This window comes from Anabrus simplex, chromosome 10 (genome assembly GCF_040414725.1).
Source record: "Anabrus simplex isolate iqAnaSimp1 chromosome 10, ASM4041472v1, whole genome shotgun sequence".
Taxonomy (NCBI): domain Eukaryota; kingdom Metazoa; phylum Arthropoda; class Insecta; order Orthoptera; family Tettigoniidae; genus Anabrus; species Anabrus simplex.
The window spans coordinates 16,946,467-16,967,351 of record NC_090274.1 but is presented as its reverse complement, the minus strand read 5'-3'; the positions used below and the strand labels follow the sequence as shown (position 1 = coordinate 16,967,351).

Below are 20,885 nucleotides of genomic sequence, written 5' to 3'. Positions count from 1 at the left end.
AGCAAATGTTTCTGGCATGTTTGGGGGTTTTCGGCCCCTTTGTAGTAGGGTGTTCATTGTAAGGTTGGGCTCATTGCTCAAGAATTATGTTTCTGACTTTTAAAGCCCCAAATGGGGAACCTATGTAAATGTATTTTTTTTTAATCGTGTTTCGGCTACTAAGTACCTGTTCTATTTGTTGTTACCTAATCTTGCAAAGAAAATATAACCTTGTTAAATTTTTAAATTAATTTCACTTTAGTAGCTTGAGACCTATTCACCACCCAGCACCTTCTTTCATGCATAACTACCACCAAAAACGGTAACAATTATTATTATTATTATTATTATTATTATTATTATTATTATTATTATTATTATTATTATTATTATTATTATTATTATTATTATTATTATTATTATTATTATTATTATTATTATTTATGGACTCTGCAACTTGTGTAGGCATTGTAGCCATCTAGCTGCTTGCTCGTCAATTTCGACGTTCTGTTTTCCTCTAGGCCCACTAAATGGCAGAGTAAACAGAGTCTGTTGGGCGTCTATGGATGAGTTTTAATGAATTTTGTCGGATAAATACCAAAAGTATCACCAGAGATCTCTTACATGCCGACATCGTACGGCATGGTGTATCGAATGGACTTTCTTCCGACCTTCAAAAATCAGACTTCCTCTGCCGGGTTCGAACCTGTTCTCTTGAGAGCTGAAGGTTGTGTCTTAATACGGGTGCGGTTCCTGGAACATGTGTGAAGACAGCGCTTAGTCTTGGTATCTGATTTCAGGACAAACCTGGCGGCCTAGCAATTCGGACACCTCTTGCACTTCTGCACGATGTGAGGAGAAGAGGAAGAACGCCTGTGGCTGGGGCGCCCTGTATGTCTTAAGAGGTGACTAAAAGGGGTACCAGGGTCTCGTAACTTAGAAGCGTCGATTGGCAACCACGGGGTCCTTACTTCAGTCCTGGCATTGCAACAGTGCAGGCTGTGATGTAAGGTATGGATGGATGGCCAGAGAGTGTTACCTAGCAACCGTGCAGGCTGTGATGTAAGGTATGGATGGATGACCAGTCAATGTTACCTAGCAACCGTGCAGACTGTGATGTAAGGTATGGATGGATGGCCAGACAATGTTACCTAGCAACCTTGCAGGCTGTGATGTAAGGTATGGATGGATGGCCAGACAATGTTACCTAGCAACCGTGCAGACTTGATGTAAGGTATGGGTGGATGGCCAAACAACTGTACAGGCTGTGATGTATGGTATGGATGGATGACCAGACAATGTTTCCTAGCAACCGTCCAGGCTGTGATGTAAGGTATGGATGGATAACCATACAATGTTACCTAGCAACCGTGCAGACTTGATATAAGGTATGGATGGATGGCCAAACAACTGTACAGGCTGTGATGTAAGGTATGGATGGATGGCCAGACAGTGTTACCTAGCAACAGTGCAGGCTTGATGTAAAGTATGAATGGATGGCCAAACAACCGTCCAGGCTGTGATGTAAGGTATGGATGGATAACCATACAATGTTACCTAGCAACCGTGCAGACTTGGTATGGATGGATGGCCAAACAACTGTACAGGCTGTGATGTAAGGTATGGATGGATGGCCAGACAGTGTTACCTAGCAACAGTGCAGGCTTGATGTAAAGTATGAATGGATGGCCAAACAACCGCACAGGCTGTGATGTAAGGTATGGATGGATGGCCAAACAACCGTACAGTCTGTGATGTAACGTATGGATGGATGGCCAAACAACTGTACAGGCTGTGATGTAAGGTATGTATGGATGGCCAAACAACTGTACAGGCTGTGATGTAAGGTATGTATGGATGGCCAAACAACCGTACAGTCTGTGATGTAACATATGGATGGATGGCCAAACAACCGTACAGGCTGTGATATAAGGTATCGATGGATGCCCATACAATGTTACCTAGCAACAGTGCAGGCTTGATGTAAGATATGGAAGGATGGATGGCCAGACAATGTTATCTAGCAACAGTGCAGGTTTCATGTAATATATGGTTGGATGGCCAGACAATGTTACTTTATATCAAGCCTGCGCTGTTGCTAGGTAACACTGGCTATCCATCCATACCTTACATCACAGCCTTCATGTGTCGGTGCGACGCAAAGCAGATTTGTTTATCCTGTGTCATGCCCAGACAACCATGTCAACTCAGCCAAGAATATTGCCATTGGCTGTTATGCAAAATGTAATAATTACCAATATATGCGTTATTAGACTTCACACGGAAAAAATTATTAAACGAAAAATATAAAAATATGAGTTTAGATAACTTTTATAATGCACACTTAACCGCAGACCGGCAAAGAAATATTAACGCGAGGATATTCGTAAACAGTCGACAGCCGGTGGCCTAGGAGATGAAATTTGGAATCCTACCACCAACGCAATATGTTGCCGATCAAGTGGCTGTGATCGTTGGGTAACCTCGTATTCGGGAGATAGTTTGTTCGAACCTAACTGTCGGCAGTTCTGAGGACGGTTTCGCGTGGGTTCCCATTTTCACACCACGCAAATGCTGGGGCTGTACCTTAATTAAGGCCACGATCGCTTCCCTCCCACTTTTAGCCCTTTCCTATCCCATCGCCGTCAGCGCGACGCAAAGCAGATTTGTTCACCCTATGTCAAACAAGATGAGTTTGAAATATTCAAGGTTAGCTTTTGTGCGGTTCTGCGTACATTTCAATGCGCCAAATATTAATGGAGAAGTCCGGCATTTGCTGCTTTGGTTCCCCTTCATATTACTTCGGCACTGAATAGCGTAAAGCACCGCCCGGCTATCTTCGAATTTAAATACAGTTTCCAGAAATTCGAGGAAAGCAACGGGAAACTACCTCACTCCTCGTTTCCTTAGTACGCCTCTTCAGTGATGCCTAGGCCATCTATGACAGCTGTTGGCATAGCTGTGGCGGATCAAACCAGCCTTCGGGCTGAATACCCAACATACATCCAGAAATTCTGCTAAGGCTTTTCTCTGGTGTAACAACAAACAGAGAAAAATTGAACTGAACTACGTTTGATTTTAATATAAATAATCCGAGATAAAAAAGGAAGTGCGGAGAGAATTGTATGTTTATTTATGTACAGGAAAACGATGCCAAGAATAATTATTATTATTTTACATTTCATAGACCTTTCTCAGTCTCATCCTTGGCTTTGACAATATGAAAGCGACTGAGGTATGAGCGATGCTAGTAATAACATTCCTTATACAGCCAGTCCTTGTATGAATGTTGTGAAAACATCGCTCATAGGGTCGGTTGGTGAATGCGTTTCAGTGGGTTTGGCAGATTGATATGTAATAGCAACTTCTGGATCAGTGAGGAAAGCAACGGGAAACTACCTCACTCATTTCCCCAGTATGACTCTTCAGTGATACCTAGGCTATATATGACAGCTGTTGGTGGACCTGTAGAGGATCAAACCAGCCTTCGGGCTGAATACCCAACATACATACAACCACTTTTACGGTTCTCGAAGACGCCAAACGGGTGGAGGTAGTAGAATATTAAGATATTCCCTTCCTGTCCTAAGATGCGACTGCAAGGGGATTCCCAGTGGCTCTCAATTTGAGAGTGTGGGTTGGCGACCATGGAGCATTGCTTCCGCTTTGGCCAACTTCCGAACTTTTCATGAGTCCTATCTGACCTCCTTTGGTCAATTCTTGTTCTTTTCCTACCCCGACGGAACTGGGTTTACGACACCTTTCGAGAGTCTCATTTCCACGCCTTTCGTAGCCCTTGTCTTTCTTTTGCCGTTACCTTAATTCATCGAAGTTGCTTAGGGGAGATGGTTGGCAGCCCTGGAGATGATTTTCTGTGGTTTCCCATGATCAAACCAAGCAAATGCTGAGGCTGTACCTTAATTAAGGCGACGGCCATTTCCTCCCAAATCCTAGCCCTTTCCAATTCTTTCACAGCCGGAAAACTTCGATGTGTGAAAGCGACGTTAAACCACGAGTAGAAAAGAAGATCTGCCAGCTCCGACCTCTTCAAACTTTCCTGTGGTTAGTGCCAAGAGAGAGTGATACAGGAATGATCACCACACCACCACTAGCAGCAAATAAACTAACAGAAATTGAGCTGAGGGCCTATTTTCGGCTCTCATATACCTAACCCTAGGAGTGTGGCAAAATTTTAAGTACAGACAAAATTATACTTTATTTATGTAGAAAATGATCGTAAGGAATAATAATAATAATAATAATAATAATAATAATAATAATAATAATAATATTTTTTCTTTCTTCCTTTCTTTCTTAATCCGTTTACCCTCCAGGGTTAGTCTTTCCCTAGGGATTAGCGAGGGATCTCACCTCTACCGCCTCAAGGGCAGAGAGCTACAACTGGGAAGGAGGACCAGTACATCTCGCAGCGGCCTCACCTGTTATGCTGAACACAGGCCTTTTAGGGGGGTGGGAAGATTGGAAGAGATGAACAAGAAATAGTGAAGGATACGGCCGTGGTATTTGCCTGGAGAAGTGGGAAACCACGGAAAACCATTTCGAGGAGGGCTGAGGTGGGAATCGAACCCATCTCTATTCACTTGAGTAGTTGACCTTCCGAGGCTGAGTGGACCCCGTTCCAGCCCTCGAACCACATTTCAAATTTCGTGGCAGAACCGGCGATCGAGCCTGGGCCTCCGGGGGTGGAAGCTAATCACGCTAACCACTATACCACAGAGGCGGACAATAATAATAATAAATAGCGGACGAGTTGGCCGTGCGGTTAAGAGCGCGCAGCTGTGAGCCTACATCCGGGAGATAGTGGGTTCGAACCCCACTTTCGGCAGCTCTGAAGATGGTTTTTCCGTGGTTTCTCATTTTCACACCAGGCAAATGGTGGGGCTGTACCTTAATTAAGGCCACGGCCGCTTCCTTCCCACTCCTAGCCCTTGCCTATCCCATCGTCTCCATAAAACCTATCTATGCCGTTACGACTTAACTCAAATAATAATAATAATAATAATAGGCTAATGTTATTCGTTCGAATCCCCATCGATTACTTTTGCGGCTTTCCGAGACGGCGATCCTAAGAAATACAAGAAAGAAAAAGCATTCTGATCTTTGAAGAAGGAGGTACATTGCATCCTCAGTACTAAAAGTCATTGTTAGTGTCTGTGTCCACAGAGAGCGTAAAGTTTGAGCTGACAGAAGGAGGGGAATAAGAAACGGAGGTTTCCTTCACAGTTTTCTGGCGTAACGAGAAATATATTGTGTATCTTAAATTTTAAAAGTATTTTTGTATGGCGAAGTATTGCAGTGTCGGCCAAAAGTACCGTCCTTGCACGGAACACTGGATCAATGGTGTTTTAAGAACCTAGATTCTTCGTAACGAATCAATACATGGCGCAGGCGGCCCATGTGATGGCACGGCCATGTTGAGCCGTACTACACCTGTATTTTATTACAAACCGTACGTACTCTGGTGCCTGCCCCATTTACCGCAACAAGAGCACCAAGACCGGGCAGACGTGAGCTTACAACATGTTTAAAAAAAAAACAGCCTCGAGCCGTGCGTTCTGACAAACACGACAATCTGTAAAGACATTCCAAATAAACAATACTCAAGCAAACAATTGACAGCTCGTAAAAACAAATGAATAGCCAATAAATACACCGCGCACTTCTAGTCATTTACTTTATCGTCATTACCACCAAAGTTTTTGATCAATCCGTAATAAATCAATATTTTTTTATGGTGTTGACTTACCTCTTCTGCAAACTCGAAATCACCTTCAAATTTTCTTTTCCTCTTCGCCTCAGCTGCGGCAGCAACTAAGCTCACCAATACGATAATCCACAAAATTTTCATTTTGTGTTCACTGTCCGTAAAACGAGTTCAGTCGAATGTCTTTGTTTTGTTGGGAGCAAAACAACACACCCAACTGCAGTCTACTGCGGACACTGGCGAACCAAACCCACTACCCAAACAATATCCACTGCTTTACTGACAGACGCGAAGACTGGTGCTGCTTCGCTCTCGTCTCGAGAGGTGGCGCTAGTGAGCACGGGCGGGAACGGAACTGACAAAGAGAAAATCAATGCCGACCCGCCTGTGACGTAAACGCCGTCGCAGTGGAGAACCGATTCCATTTCCTCCGCTGTTTTTGGCCGAATCTGGAAACGTACTGTCCTGGGATAATAATGGCAGTAAAATATGATTCTAGAATCGAAGACTAATGAAGGAAAGTAACTCAATACGCCGTTCCAGCAGGAATTCCGTTCGCTGCATTCTGGGTTAACTAGCGAGGAGATTAATATCTGCGCTTCCCCAAATTTTCTCGAGGGCGGGCGAGTTCAAAATCAAGGGTTAGCAGCTTTCATGTAGGCGCACTATTATTTTTGCTATCACAATGACATGTATATGAATTTAACAAGACTATGCCCTACAAAAGGAAATACATAAAGATTTCCGCTCTGTTGACAAACTCAGATAAAATTCCTTCAGCTTATCCCAGTTATTTGCTAGGCTAATTTTGGTTTGGCCGGGGTTTTATGACCGGATGCCCTCAGGCATTGCCATGTATTTCCACATCAGCCTACAGTTAAATTTCCTTCCTTTTACAATGAAGATTTCAAATGGAATGGTTTGTACAGATAAAATGAAAATCCTTAGCCTGCTTCCCGTCCTTCGACAGAGTCAGGGATGGAATGAATGAATCCCGCATCGAGCGGCGAGGATAGGAATTGTGCCGGCTGACTAAGTCTGTCGCACTCCTTTGGGGCAATTATTAATGACTGATAGATGAAATGAAGTGATATTGGAATGTATTACTGCAATGAAAGATGATGTGGAAAACCGAAGCACCCGGAGTAAAACCTGTCCCGTCGCCGCTTTATCTAGCACAAATCTCACATGGAGTGACCGGGATTTGAACCACGGAACCCGCCACGGAGGCTATTTAGTACAGATGCATTATCATTATTTAATGCCTAGTCTTTTTGTAAAATAAAAAATTGTGGGTAGAGAGGGCTTAAGTATGGTTTCAATTGTTTTGGACCATACAGTTAAAGATACTCTGCAAGTTCTGCAAACTCTCTTGTTATCTGGACTTATCAAACAGCTATTTACATTTTTTTAAACTATTTTCGTAAGGTCGGACTCATTGGCTGAATGGTCAGCGTTGAGACCTTCGGTTCAGAGGGTCCAGGGTTCGATTCCCGGCTGGGTAGTAGATTTTAATCGCCTCTGATTAATTCTTCTGGCTCTGGGACTGGGTGTTTGTGTTTGTCCCAACATTTCCTTCTTTATATTCAGACAACACACTACACTACCAACCACCACAGAAACAAGCAAGGTTGGCGTCAGGAAGGGCATCCGGCCGTAAAATAGGACCAAATCCACATGTGCGACACGGTTCGCACGCGCGACCCCACACATGTGGGAAAAGCGGTAGAAAAAGAAGAAAGGAAAAAGAGAAGACACTATTTTCTTAAGATCGCAAGGACACAGATAGGTCTTATGGCAACGATGGAAGAGGAAAGGGCTAGGAATGGGGAGGAAGCTACGGTGGCCTTAATTAAGGAACAGACCCAGCATTTTTCCTGGTGTGAAAATGGGAAACCACGGAAAACTATCTTCAGGGCTGCTGACAGTGGGGTTCGAACCCACTATCTTCCGGATGCAAGTTGATAGCTACGTGAGTCAAACTGCGCGGGCACTTGTTCGAAGACGCCGAGGTGCCGGAATTTAGTCCCGCATGAGTTATTTAACGTGGTAGTAAATCTACCGACACGAGACTGACGTATTTGAGCACTTTCGAATACCACCGGACTGAGCCAGGATCGAACCTGCCAAGTTGAGGTCAGAAGGCCAGCGCCTCAACCGCCTGAGCCACTCAGCCCGGCACCATATCAATAAAGAAAACAAGTGAATGAAACTGAACAGATTACGCTATTTATCTAGGATGAGGCTTAGGTGTATTGAAATATTAAAAGTAATACATTGTGTTAACATTATTAAGAGTGAGCGGGTTAACTGCTTGCTTTAAGGGGGGCGAGGTGACAACTCCTCTGCGTCCCGACGGAGAAGTCTTCGCAAACCTAAGACCGTCGGGATGAGTACCGGTGATAGGGAATTAAAAGTGCGGGAGCAAAAAATATACAGACAACAAACAGAGTACCCGGGTTTGTGGACTACAGCGGGCGAGGGTATATACATCAAAATTTTTTTTTAAAAATGGTAAGTTTGTTGACGCTCTCTCAGCGAATTTCGACAGAAAGGTAAAGGTCGACAGTTTACCAACTTAAGGTAACCCACGAGTGAATTTTCGTGAAAATCAATGAAAAAATTGAAATTTTGATTTTGACGTTATAAGATATCCCAGGCCTTCTTCTATCGAAATATTGCATCGCCGAACCGCAACCGCCATTTTTAAAGTCCCTGCAGCGATTTAAATGTCTCGCGGAGCCCACTTCACTCCATGCATCACTTAGTTTTCATTTACATTTTCGTTGCATTGTGTTTGAATGCAAGAAGCGAGGTTCTACCAGTGGAAAGGACCAGAGAAAGAAGAAGACTGCTAAAGCATCAGGAGAGCAGGAGAAAAAGAAATTTGAGGGCCCCACATATGTACCAGGAGGATTTTAGGGTGAGTAGTGCATGCAGATCTTTAATCGCTGTTTTCTCATACATCAAATTTTCAGTACCTTCCTGCATATAAAATGTCCCTTGCGTTACAGTTTTTGAGATAGGCAGTTCAAACTTGCTACATTAGTTCACATATATATATGAATTAAAATTGCGAACAGTTTCCTTCTGGGAAAAAAATTACTATTATTCTTTTCTAATTACTATTTTTTTTGCTGATATTTAAGGAAAAAATTATGATTGCATAAATTAAAAAAATTCTAGTGGCTTATCTATCATTAGCACATTAAAACCAACGGCAATTTTAAAAAGTGCATGTCTGACGAACATGTTGACAAAATATGGAGTTGAAAAAATCAAATTTGCAATACGAGGAACTTTTTCTATGGCGTCCCATAAAAATGAAGTAATTTGACCATATCTTCTGAACCATTAAAGCTACTGAATTGAAAACTTATAAACAGTCCAAGGCCACGGCCACTTCCTTCCCACTCCTAGGCCTTTCCCATCCAATCGTCGCCATAAGACCTATTTGTGTCGGTGCGACGTAAAGCGAATAGCAATATATATATATATAAACAGTCCTGTGATGTCATATTACATCTTTGGTATAAATTTGAAAAATTTAGCTTTGATAGTTTAGGACTTTTGAAGTGCGTTTTTTTTTTTTTTTTTTTTTTTTTTGATTCAATACTATACAATAAGACTCACCGAAGGAACAATATTACACGTGTATTACAATTAAAAATCATTTAGTATTTACTACACACTAAAAACTAACAGATACTAAAGAGACTGCCAGACTGACGAATGCGCGCGGCAAGCGGGTGAATCATACCTCAGCATCCATGACCCTGGCAAAAAAAAAAAAAAAAAAAATCCTCCTGCTACCCTTCTTCAGAGCACTTGCAAAGAATCTACTACTTGCTGTGGTTAGCCGGGACGAACTACATTTTGTGCGTATTTCTGCTAAGAATTTTGTTAATGATTAAAGAAAACAAAGGAAAGAATAGGCTGATAAGAGATCAGGGCTTGTACAAACTGCAATCATCTAATGAATGTCTGGCTCCATGGCTAACAGGTTAACGTGGTAGTTTTGATCCAGCGGGTCACGGGTTCGATTCCCGGCTGGGTCAGCGTGAGCCACCTTCATCATTAGAATTCACCATAGGTAGGGGCTCATCCTCACAGACGAGCAGGTCGCCTATACGGCATCAACTCGAAAGACCTACACCAGACCTCTTCGGAGGTCACGCCCCATTATTAACTAATCAAACGTCATTGATCTGCATTCAGAGATGTCTCCCTAGTAGCAGATTAGCTAGTCTTTTCTTAAATGACTTCAAAGAACTTGGACATTTATCGAACATTTCCCGTAATACATTATTCCAATCCCAATTCTTCTTCTTCTTCTTCTACCGCTTTTCCGACGCCTGTGGGGTCGAGGGTGCGAACTATGCCGCACATGTGGATTTGGCCCTGTTTTATGGCCGGATGCTCTTCCTGCCATCAAGTGGTGGTGGTGGTAGTGGTTATTGTTTTAAGATGAACTACAACTTGGCAACCATCCTCCATATAGCACTTAGCAGAAAGAAAAATGAAAGGATCCGACACTTCGAAAAATGAAGGTACAGGCCGAAGAAAGACGAGGGCCACGAAGGGCGTGAAAGTTACTCCCTAGGCATCAAATACTCTAATACTGTCGGGGTTGGAAAAGAACAAGAGTTGATCAAGGAAGGTCGGATAGGATAGATTAAATAAAGGAGCATGGCACAAGTGGAAGCAATGCCAGGATTCAGCTCAGCGCCCGTGGTCGCCAACCCACGTTCCAAACTTCAGAGCCCCTCGGGCCCTTCCTGACGCCAACCCTTTTATGGAGGGATGTAATCACTATTGTGTGTTTCTGTGGTGGAGAGTAGTGTGGCGTGTTCTCTGAATGTGAAGAGGAGAGTGTTGGGACAAACACAAATACAAAGTCCCCGATCCAGAAGAATTAATCAGACGCGATTGAAATCTCTGACTCGACCGGGAATCGAACCCGGGACCCTCTGAACCGAAGGCCTCAACGCTGACCACTCATCCAAGGGATCGGACCCTAGTTTCTCTTGCTATAAATTAATATTTGCCTCAAATTGTCCTCTTGAATTCCAATTTTATCTTCATTTCCTTCTGTCCATCTTCTTACCTCCACTCGAGCTTACACTTCTACTAATGCCATTCCACGCCATCTCTCCACTGGCAGCTCGGAACATACCACGTAGTCGAGCATCTCTTCTCCTTACTCCCAAGTCTTCCCAGCCCAAATTTTGCAACATTTTCGTAACGCTACTCTTTTGTCGGAAATCACCCCCAATAAACCCTCGTGCTGCTTTCATTTGAATTTTTTCCAATTCTCTTCAAGTATTCCTGGTGAGGGTCTTCTACACTTGAGCCATGCTCTAACTGGGGTCTTACCAGAGAATTATATACCCTCTTTTTTACATCCTTATTACAACCCCTGGTGAGCCTCCGTGGCTCAGGCGGCCTCTCACCGCTGGGTTCCGTGGTTCAAATCCGGTTTTCCCTGTCATATTTTCATTTCAGCAATATTCTCCAATATCATTTCATTTCATCTGTCATTCATTAATCATTCCCCAGAGGAGTGCGACAGGCTTCGGCAGCCGGAACAATTCCTATCCTCGCTGCTAGATGGCGACTTCATTCATTCCATTCCTGACCCAGTCTCATGACTGGAAACAGGCTGCAGATTTTCATTTTCACTACTGCCCGTGAATAACCTCATGTGAAGAGATCTGTAACCTTTATTTGCAATGCCGTTTATGAGAATATTTCCTTATATTAACACGTCAGTACTTGCAGTGACTCCCAAGAGATACTTTGACCCCGTCAAAACAGGTATATTAAAGTGAGAGAACTTTTGCTGTTGGCGAAACTTACAAGCTGACTTTTTACCCGTAGATTATCTGCCGTCCGTCTCAAAAAACTGTTACTTAGTTACTACTCTATGCAGTATATGCATTTCCTAAGGTTCACTCAGCCTACGCCAGAAATGAGTACCAGGTTAATTCCTGGGGACAAAGGCGGCCGGGCGTAGAGCTAACCACTGCACCGCATCAAGTACTGAGGTTACGGATAGTGGAAGCCTTTACCTTCCACCGCTCCAAGGGCCTTCATGGCCTGTGCGGAGATGACTTTGCTTTTTGTAATATATGCATTGGTCGGTATTTGAACTGCCGTCACAACGGTACCAAGTGAGTGAGGAAACCACTCGCCTATCAAGTGTAGCAGAGAACAAATGACGGTGAAGAAGCCCTATTGTTACGAAAAAAGCGGCATGTCACTGAAAGAAGCCGTGAAAACTCGGATGACCTGGAAACAGTTCGTGGTCTTAGGGTTTAGGAAAAAGACCGCTGAATTTTAATATTGTAAACGTAATCAATAGTGAAAGGATTTGGGTGCAGCACCTTTCCAAAAATATAGCTAGTTTCAAACAAGTACGTCAATGTATATATGAATCCTCTAGATTCAAAACCCCCTAAAGACCATGACCATTATTAAAAAAATTGAGATAAGCATAGCAGTAGATTTCCAAGGATGAGTTTGATCGGTTGGTGAACCTCTTTGTCTCAAAACTCGCTAAGTTACATAGAACAAGCTACTTGAAAATCACTGTTAAATTCATAATCCTCTATGTCCACCACCAGTTACGTTCGAAAGCCTCTATGTGTATCAACCAATGAGAAATTTCAGATATATTGAGGAATAAGAATGACGTCACTTGTTTAGCAGTGCAGCCAACCCTTGCGATCTTCTCTTAACTATAGATTTTCATATACTAATGGACCAGAATGAAGACAAACCAGTATGATTGCCAGAGGATAATTTGAACGTATTCACGGGGATTTTGATTAAAGTAAAAGGCTTAATCACTGGAGAAAGGATAAGTCTTTCTACCTCAGACAGGAGAATTCTAAAGCAGTATGTTGGCAGTATGCGTTACTCTGATAGTAGGTGGCTTCCTAGTGCATTAAGGAGAAAGTGATTTGTTGTCCATTTCCCTGGCATAATTTATTGAAAAATGAGGGACGAAACTTTTCTTGTTGCTAAAGCAACTCCAGGGAGAGGGCGAAAAAGGTTGCGGAAGGTGGATACTTGGAAAAGGTCTAGGGAAAAGCAAAAAAGGTGAATCATATTTAGCGATTAAAGTATTATTGAAGTGTTTATAGTCACATTGTTGACTGTGATTTAGAAGTTTGTATTCATGATTACTAGGCCAAGAATGCAAAACAGTTGTATAAAATGTGATCCAGTGATCTTATATTGTTTAACATCATTTTCGTGGTAAGAGCTGAAGTAAACCACTTAGTTTCAAAATGCTCCATATCCAGTAGTATTCATGATTATGAGTTTCAAAATCCCCTACGTTCATATTTAACACTGATTTTACTGCATATTAATATCTCTTAATGTACTTTATATTACTTATAATTGCTTCTGGATCCTATTTACATCTTTACATAACACAAATTGTTCAATACCATTTCAAGAATAACCTGCCAAAGAAAAAGTCACTTCCTGAACAATTTATAGAAGTTGATATAGAGGATTTTGAATCTAGAGCATTCATATTTGAGAACATGAAATGAAGCGAAATAAACAGAATATGTTGCACTTTTTTCTTCTATTCCATGCTTCAGCACTTTTATCTGCGTTTTAAAAATATTAGACAAAATATATTTTCTCTGTTTCAACAGATTTTCTTCGGCGAAAATGTTGATAAAATCAAATGCTTCATATTTGCCCTAGATTCAACAGACGCATAAACAATCAAGCAGACCCAACAATTAATCAACAACAAAGACCTTTGGCAGCGCATGGCCACAAGTACAGTATTTTCCTGATGTGATTCAGAGTTTGGAAGAAGTTGATGGATTTGCTAAAGGCAAATTTGAATTAAATCTGATGAACGGTCCAGATGTGCAACTTTGACTGAACTCTCTTTACGATGCTGACAAGATGTACTTCATTGGTTTCTGTAGATGTCGAACGGAGTTTCTCTTTAGATATATATAAGAATCTACTGCGCTCAAACCACCAGTGACGTACTGTCAAAAACACTGAAATGTTGTGTGTAATGCAATATAATGTAAGTATTCGAACCCAGGGATAAGGAAAGTTCATGTAATCGTTTTAAACCTTAATAACGTGATTTCACCAACACCTTTTCTTGCACCTCTTTGTATGTATTTTCAGAACCTTTTACCCCCCTTTTCTGACCATACTTTTCACCTTAAAATCCTTCCCTAATAATTAATAAAGGAAATGTCTTTTGAAATACCTCACAAGTTGGAGGAACAGCCAGCTGTAGATGAATACGATGGGTGAGTTTGTGTGCGCTGATACCCAACCAGCACCGCCTGGCAGTCTCGATCTTCAGGAACGTGCGATGAAAGCTGTTACCGCAACAGCTGCCCATATTATAAGAAGACCAAGAAACATGTACTAGGCTAAGGTTTATAAACGGAGAAGAATACAACCAGAAACTATCGGCTACTGTACGTTGTAGAAGAATATTTAAAAGACGGCTCGGACACTTGGAGGGGATGGAAGAATCCACAGAGCGAACTCACGTAAGAAATTCACGAGCGAGTTGGCGACGCGGTACGGATCACATTTTTGAGACTACAAATGCTTTCTTCCGAGTCCTCGCCCTTGCGACGTCAAACCACACCGCTCAGGTGCAAACAAGTCCAACATCCCTGAACCACTAACTGATGACAGAGAAGCGAAAAACGATGAAAGAATTCAGTTCACGAAAAGATTGAGACGGAAGAGATAAGAAGAAGCAAAACAATAACAAAGTCAAATGAATTAGGAAGAGAGCTCTCACGAACACACTAACAGCTCTATGCCTTTATAAGTGGCGAAGTTAAGGCTCTTTGCCCTCTCTTACACTTAAACACATTCTATGCTAAAGGTTAAATTGTATTTTCTTACAGATTAATAAGATGATAATGACGACGATGATGATGATGATGATTGTGATGGGGGAGAGCAGCATTTAACAAACAATTCGATGTGAAAAAGGGAGTATAATATTTATAACATATTTAAAACATTGTGTGTGTAAATAGACGACAGTGGGTAATAATGATGGTTCTAACAATATTTAAAAATCCCATCGTCCCCGTGTCGGTGCGACGTCAAGCAAATCCTAACAACAACAAAACAACATGAACTTCTGACTACTTCTCCGGGTTTGAACTCGTGATGTTGGAATCCAGAGACTCAACGCTCTAACACTGATCCACATAATTATAATAATAATAATAATAATAATAATAATAATAATAATAATAATAATAATAATAATAATAATAATAATTATAATAATAATAATAATAATAATAATAATAATAATAATAATAATAATAATAATAATAATAATAATGCCTTGGTTTAGAAACAGCAAAGAAGACCTTCAAGTGCTATAGGCTTAGATCAAACCGGAAGACGCCTTTGACGGAGCTCTTTTCCGAAAGATGAAAGTGACGAACGGGCTAAACCGAGACGAACAACCGAAAAGAAGACACAGTGTTTCTTGGACAGAGGAAAGTAAGCAGGCCCACTCAGAAAGAATGAGGGAATTCTGCGATCGAAAGAAAGCAAATTTCACTGCCGAATGTAACAAGACTTAACGTGATCCTCGATGGCCTCAGCAAATAAATAAATAAATAAATAAATAAATAAATAAATAAATAAATAAATAAATAAATAAATAAATAAATACTCGTAAATAAATAAATAAATAAATAAATAGAGTACTCAAGTTAGAAAGGGGAATAGTGAAAACCTGTTTTAATGAAAATTATCAAGTAAACGGAGGCTGGAAACTAGCTTCCAATGAGAGAGTTTATAAAGAAATAGAACCTGTGACTAGCAGAATGAAAGAGAAACGAATATCATTCTTAGGCCATCTAATACGGTCACCAGAAAATAGAATCAGCAAAAAAAAAAAAAAAAAAAAAAAAGAATAGAATAATTATGGAAGAGTAAGAGATGGATGGATGGATGGATCACAGAACTAAAAGAAGACATGAGAGAGTGGAATATTACAATAGAAGATTTCAAATACAAATCAAATACACTCAACATATTGAAACATAAGCACACTAGACTATAGACAAAAATCAACAAGCAGAAGAGTGATTCCAGAAGCAGAAATAAAATACCTTCAGAAAGGATGAAAGAGTAATGGGCTGACAAAAAGAAGAAAAACCTTAATAAACCTGACTGAGTAGGCTATGATGGCTAAAAAATTAAAATAAATAAATAAATAAATAAATAAATAAATAAATAATAATAATAATGTTATTTGTTTTACGTCCCACTAACTACTTTTTATGGTCTTCGGAGACGCCAAAAAATAAATAAATAAATAAATAAATAAATAAATAAATAAATAAATAAATAAATAAATAAATAAATAAATAAATAAATAAATAAAATAAATAAATTGTTCAAGTTCCTGAGAGAAAGAACACAAACAAACAATTCAAGAGTGCGCGAGAAGAATTAAAATAAAATACGCAGACACAGTCGTGAACCTTGAATACATACACTGCACAAACATTGTATATGGCGGGGATCGTTGGGCTGGAAGGCATTTTCAAGAAAGATGAAAAATGGGGAGAGGAGACTCATGTGTAACAAAGAATTGCACCAGAAACGAGGTTCTTTGGATAGGAGGCAATGGGAAACAGAGTCATGATCATTTGCTTCGTCAAGATTGGAGGAAAAGAGCAAGACAAAGCGGAGAGAGGAGTTCAGAGACAGAGAACGAGCCAGTAAGGAAGAAAATATCCTATACATAAGAAAGAAGAAGAGGAAGAAGAAGAATTTGGTTAAGGCGCCGTGTTTAGAGTACTGGGACCCAGCTCGGCGAGCCTTCTCCTACTAGTACGCGAATGTACAAGAATGCAGACTTGTGTTCGAAATCCTAGAAAATTCCATTTCGACGAAATATAGGGAGCTCGCCTCACGATCAGGCAACTTGGCGTACGGGCGTGTAATGCGCGTGGAGGCCTGACAGGCGCTCTGCTGACAGTACCTTCTGGTCGGAAAAAAGTGGAGATGAGCTGTCGAAAGAAATAAAACAACATTAATAATTAGTGTTATCAATACAGTGTTGTTCTTGTTGTTGTTGTTGTTTCATTTGGGATCGCAAGTTCTTGGCTGTCAATAGCATGTTCTCAACTTGTCCGGGATCACGATTCGTATTCCGCAACATGAAGGTTGGCTGAAAGAAGGTCGTCATGAGAGCAATCTCTAATCAGATGATATGTTGGACTAGCCGACAGTGAACAAGGTTCTTATCTCACGTAGGGAACCCGCCACGTGTAACATCCTGATTTCCCAGAAACTTCGCCACGCGAAAGAGGGGGTCGAAATAAGCGAACACATGTTTCGGCTTATCCGTAGACACTCGACTATTTCCGGGAAAGTGACGGTCCAAGTTTCCGTCGTGCTTTATTGGAGGGTAATGCGTTCAACTGCCGCGGTGGCGCAGCGACTTCACACTTTGTGCCCCGTGTTCAAATCCTGAAAAATTGTTCTTCTTTGTTTTTGTTTCGATTCATTTATCTACTTGTGTCCAGTTAACGATTCCTACACAAATGTATCTTAACAAGTTAGCGGATACAGGACGTTACGTTACATTGATTGTAAAATTACAACTGGGTTCACAATAAATATTACGGTATGTATTTATTATATATGTCCGCCTCTGTACTGTACTGGTTAGCGTGATTAGATGCCACCCTCGGAGGTCCGGGTTCGATTCCCGGCTCTGCCATGAAATCTGAAAAGTGGTACGAGGGATGGAACCGGGTCCACTCTGCCTCGGAAGGTCAACTGAGTAGAGGGGGGTTCGATTCCCACCTCAGCCATCCTCGAAGTGGTTTTCCGTGTTTTCCACATCTCCTCCAGGCAAATGCCGGGATGGTATCTAACGTAGGGCCACGGCCGCTTCTTTCCCTCTTCCTTGTCTATCCCATCCAAACTTTCCATCCCCGCACAAGATCCCTGTTCAACATAGCAGGTAAGACAGCCTGGGCGAGGTACTGGTACTCCTTCCCATGTGTATCTCCCGACTCAAAGTCTCACCCTCCAGGACACTGCCCTTGAGGCGATAGAGATGGGATCTCTCGCTGAATCCGAGGGAAAACCAACCCTGGAAGGTAAACAGATTACGAAAGAAGAGAGATTTGTTATATATATGCTATTTTTCAGGGATTACAATGTTTTGTAAGTCCATTCTTATTTAACGCTTCATGGAGATACGGTGCATTCCCTCGGATGATACCGATTGTAGAAAAATTCAAAATTTAGAAATTTCACACACAACAAGCAATGCCCGAAGGCAGGTTTCCCACACTTACATTTCTGGGTGGGAATGTCACTCGGGAAAGAAACATCGTTAACATTACTAAATATTTCCGTGTTGGCAATAAGTTTGCAATTGATTATGAATCAATGCGTAGATTTTTATTGCATTGCGTCTAGTCGTTATATCCGTTTGCTGTGCAACGAGTGTACAGCAATTGATGTTTTAAATATCATTTACCAGACAGAAGATTAATAGAGGATAAAAGACATCGTTATTTCAAAATACACTGAACAAAACCATCTTTCTTTCTTTCTTTCTTTTCTTTTCTTTCTTTCTCAATCTGTTTACCCTCCAGGGTTAGTTTTTCCCTCGGACTCAGCGAGAGATCCCACCTCTACCACCTCAAGCAGTGTCCTAAAGCGTGAGACTTTGGGTCGGGAGGTGGTGGTGGTAGTGGTGGTGGTGGTGATTATTGTTTCAAGAGGAAATACAACTCGGCAACCATCCTCTACATAACATTAATCAGAGAGAAAAAATTGGAAGGGATGCGACACTTCGAAAAATGAAGGTATTGGCCAAAGGAAGACAAGGGCCGGAAAGACGTGAAAATGAAGGACTCCTTAGGCCACGAGTGCTATAATACTGTCGGCGTCGGAAGAGAACAAGAGCTGACCAAGGATAGGATAGGCGAAAGTGAGAAGGCTGGCACAAGTAAGTGGAAGCAATACCAGGATTCAGCTAAGAGCCCCGGGGTCGCGAACCCACGCTACCAAGTTGAGAACCCCTGGCGCACCTTTTAGTCACCCCTTACGACAGGCAGGAAATACCATGGGTGTTATTCTACCGCCCCACCTACCGGGGGAGGTCGGGGGATAAAACTGGGGAGGAGGACCAGTACATCGCCCAGGCGGTCTCACCTGCTATGCTGAACAGGGATCTTGTGGGGGATAGGAAGATTGGAAGGGATAGACAAGGAAGAGGGAAGGAAGCGCCCATAGCCTTAAGTTAGGTACCATCCGGGCATTTGCCTGGAGGAGAATTGGGAAAACACGGAAAACCACTTCCAGGATGGCTGAGATGGAAATCGACCCCCCGTTCCAGCTCTCGTACCACTTTTCGGATTTCATGGCAGAGCTGGGAATCGAACCCTGGCAGCTAATCATGCTAACCGCCTATTTGCTTTGCATGAGCAGAATTCGTGCATATTCTGCTCCTGACGTCTACTACATTGACTGGTCAACTTGGGAGCGTCAAAGTGCGAGGCCAATGCCCGAACTGAATCTCACATTCCTTTCATTTCAAAAAAGTGGCAAATGACGGACTAAAATAGATTTGCGACGCACAAATTGAGCAATCAAACTTTTTGTCGCTTCATGTAGTCAACAGTTAGAGAGGCCTGTTAGGGGCCAGCCCCTTTGAATTGCTGCAGTACGCACAGCAGGTGAAACAAATGACTACGATACATGGCAATTACCAATCGCTTTCACTCTCCAGCTACCAGAGTCAGGCAATACATTAAAATCTTCCGCCTCACCTGGCAAATGGAACGATGAATAATGTGCAATCTGGGACGTTTCCCAACTCAAATCAGATATTTAAGTGTAATGTACCAGGACAGGAGCTAACATAGGCTTATTCACTGATATTCTGACATCCGAGTGCACACTAATCGCGTTCATGGCCTCGTAGCACCAGCACTTGTCTGTTAAATTGTCTGACAAATTGTTTGAATTTGAACGTACAATACGCTTTCCCGGAGGACCTACTTAGTCAAAAGTATTATCAACAGCCGTGGTCTTCTTAAGTAGAACTCGTTTATTTCTAAACACGGTTAGAATAAAATAGCAGTAGTAGTAATCAAGAACACATTGGAAATAGTTATGTGACATTAGTAAACAACAACGATCTATGGTAACCCTTGTCTAGTCGGGCGAAAATTATTACGTTACTAGTCGCGCACGGAGGTAACTTCCGGGGTTAAAAATGCGCGTCATTTTCGTCCTTTGAGATGTTGTTTTGGCATGTTCGTTTGCAGCATTATTCGGTATAATTAAAAGAAACCCTTGTAAGTACTTGTAGGTTATTTTTACACCGTTTTTTTATCTAAAAGCAGAATACTGTAGACCTTAACTATGTCGAATGATCTTATAATATTAAATTCGTGAGGCTCGCCCTTACCTACGACGGTCACATCATATGAAATATGAAATAATATTTTTCTAAAATAAGTTTAGAAGAACAAAACAACAAGGTCATCGATCTCCAAACGTCCAGGCGATGTCACTCGTGAAAACAATGATCCCACACTCGCACACAGGATGCACGATCGCGCCGAAATTTTGACAGGACGAGTCCAAATGAACAAGGAGGAAAGTATAAGGATGGGAAAACACACAGCTCAACTGGGAAGTTCAGTACCGTGCAAAATGTAATCAGATTGGAGGAAATCTCCGTGAACGACGAATTAAGGGTTAATTTCCTTGAAAGCTGAAACTTGGAACAGTGAAAGTTCCTCTGAAAAGTAGTCCGTAATGTCGGACAATGAAATTGAATAAATAAAATTATTTACATATTTGTGTTGCTTCGTTATTAGGTAAGACAATACTGAAGGGACCGACCTTCCTCACAATTACTGACAATCAGGACATCGTCAATTTTACTACTACTACTACATTTAACTTTAAATAATTCCAAGACTGACCGTTACAAATATTGGGCACTCTCAATGATCGCTGTCAGGGCCTACGGATTTATTTTCAAACCTGCCTATTTATTTCTTACTAACTAGGGAGCGGATATTGATGACTTAAACATCACTTAAAATGTCATTAAATTTATGGAAAATGCTACAAAATAAGAAAAATTGACATT

General features: G+C 41.5%; 1 protein-coding gene across 2 annotated transcripts in view; it reads right to left on the bottom strand.

Moving 5' to 3' along the window:
- The window catches only part of Cow (Proteoglycan Cow), a 309,533-nt gene extending 303,564 nt beyond the window's left edge, over nt 1–5,969 (bottom strand). For both annotated transcript variants that reach the window (XM_067154949.2, XM_067154950.2), the window contains exon 1: nt 5,747–5,969. In XM_067154949.2, the coding sequence (XP_067011050.1) occupies nt 5,747–5,848 (102 nt within the window). In that variant the 5' untranslated portion in view covers nt 5,849–5,969. The remainder of the gene's footprint in view (nt 1–5,746) is intronic.
- Between the last annotated feature and the right edge of the window lie 14,916 nt (nt 5,970–20,885).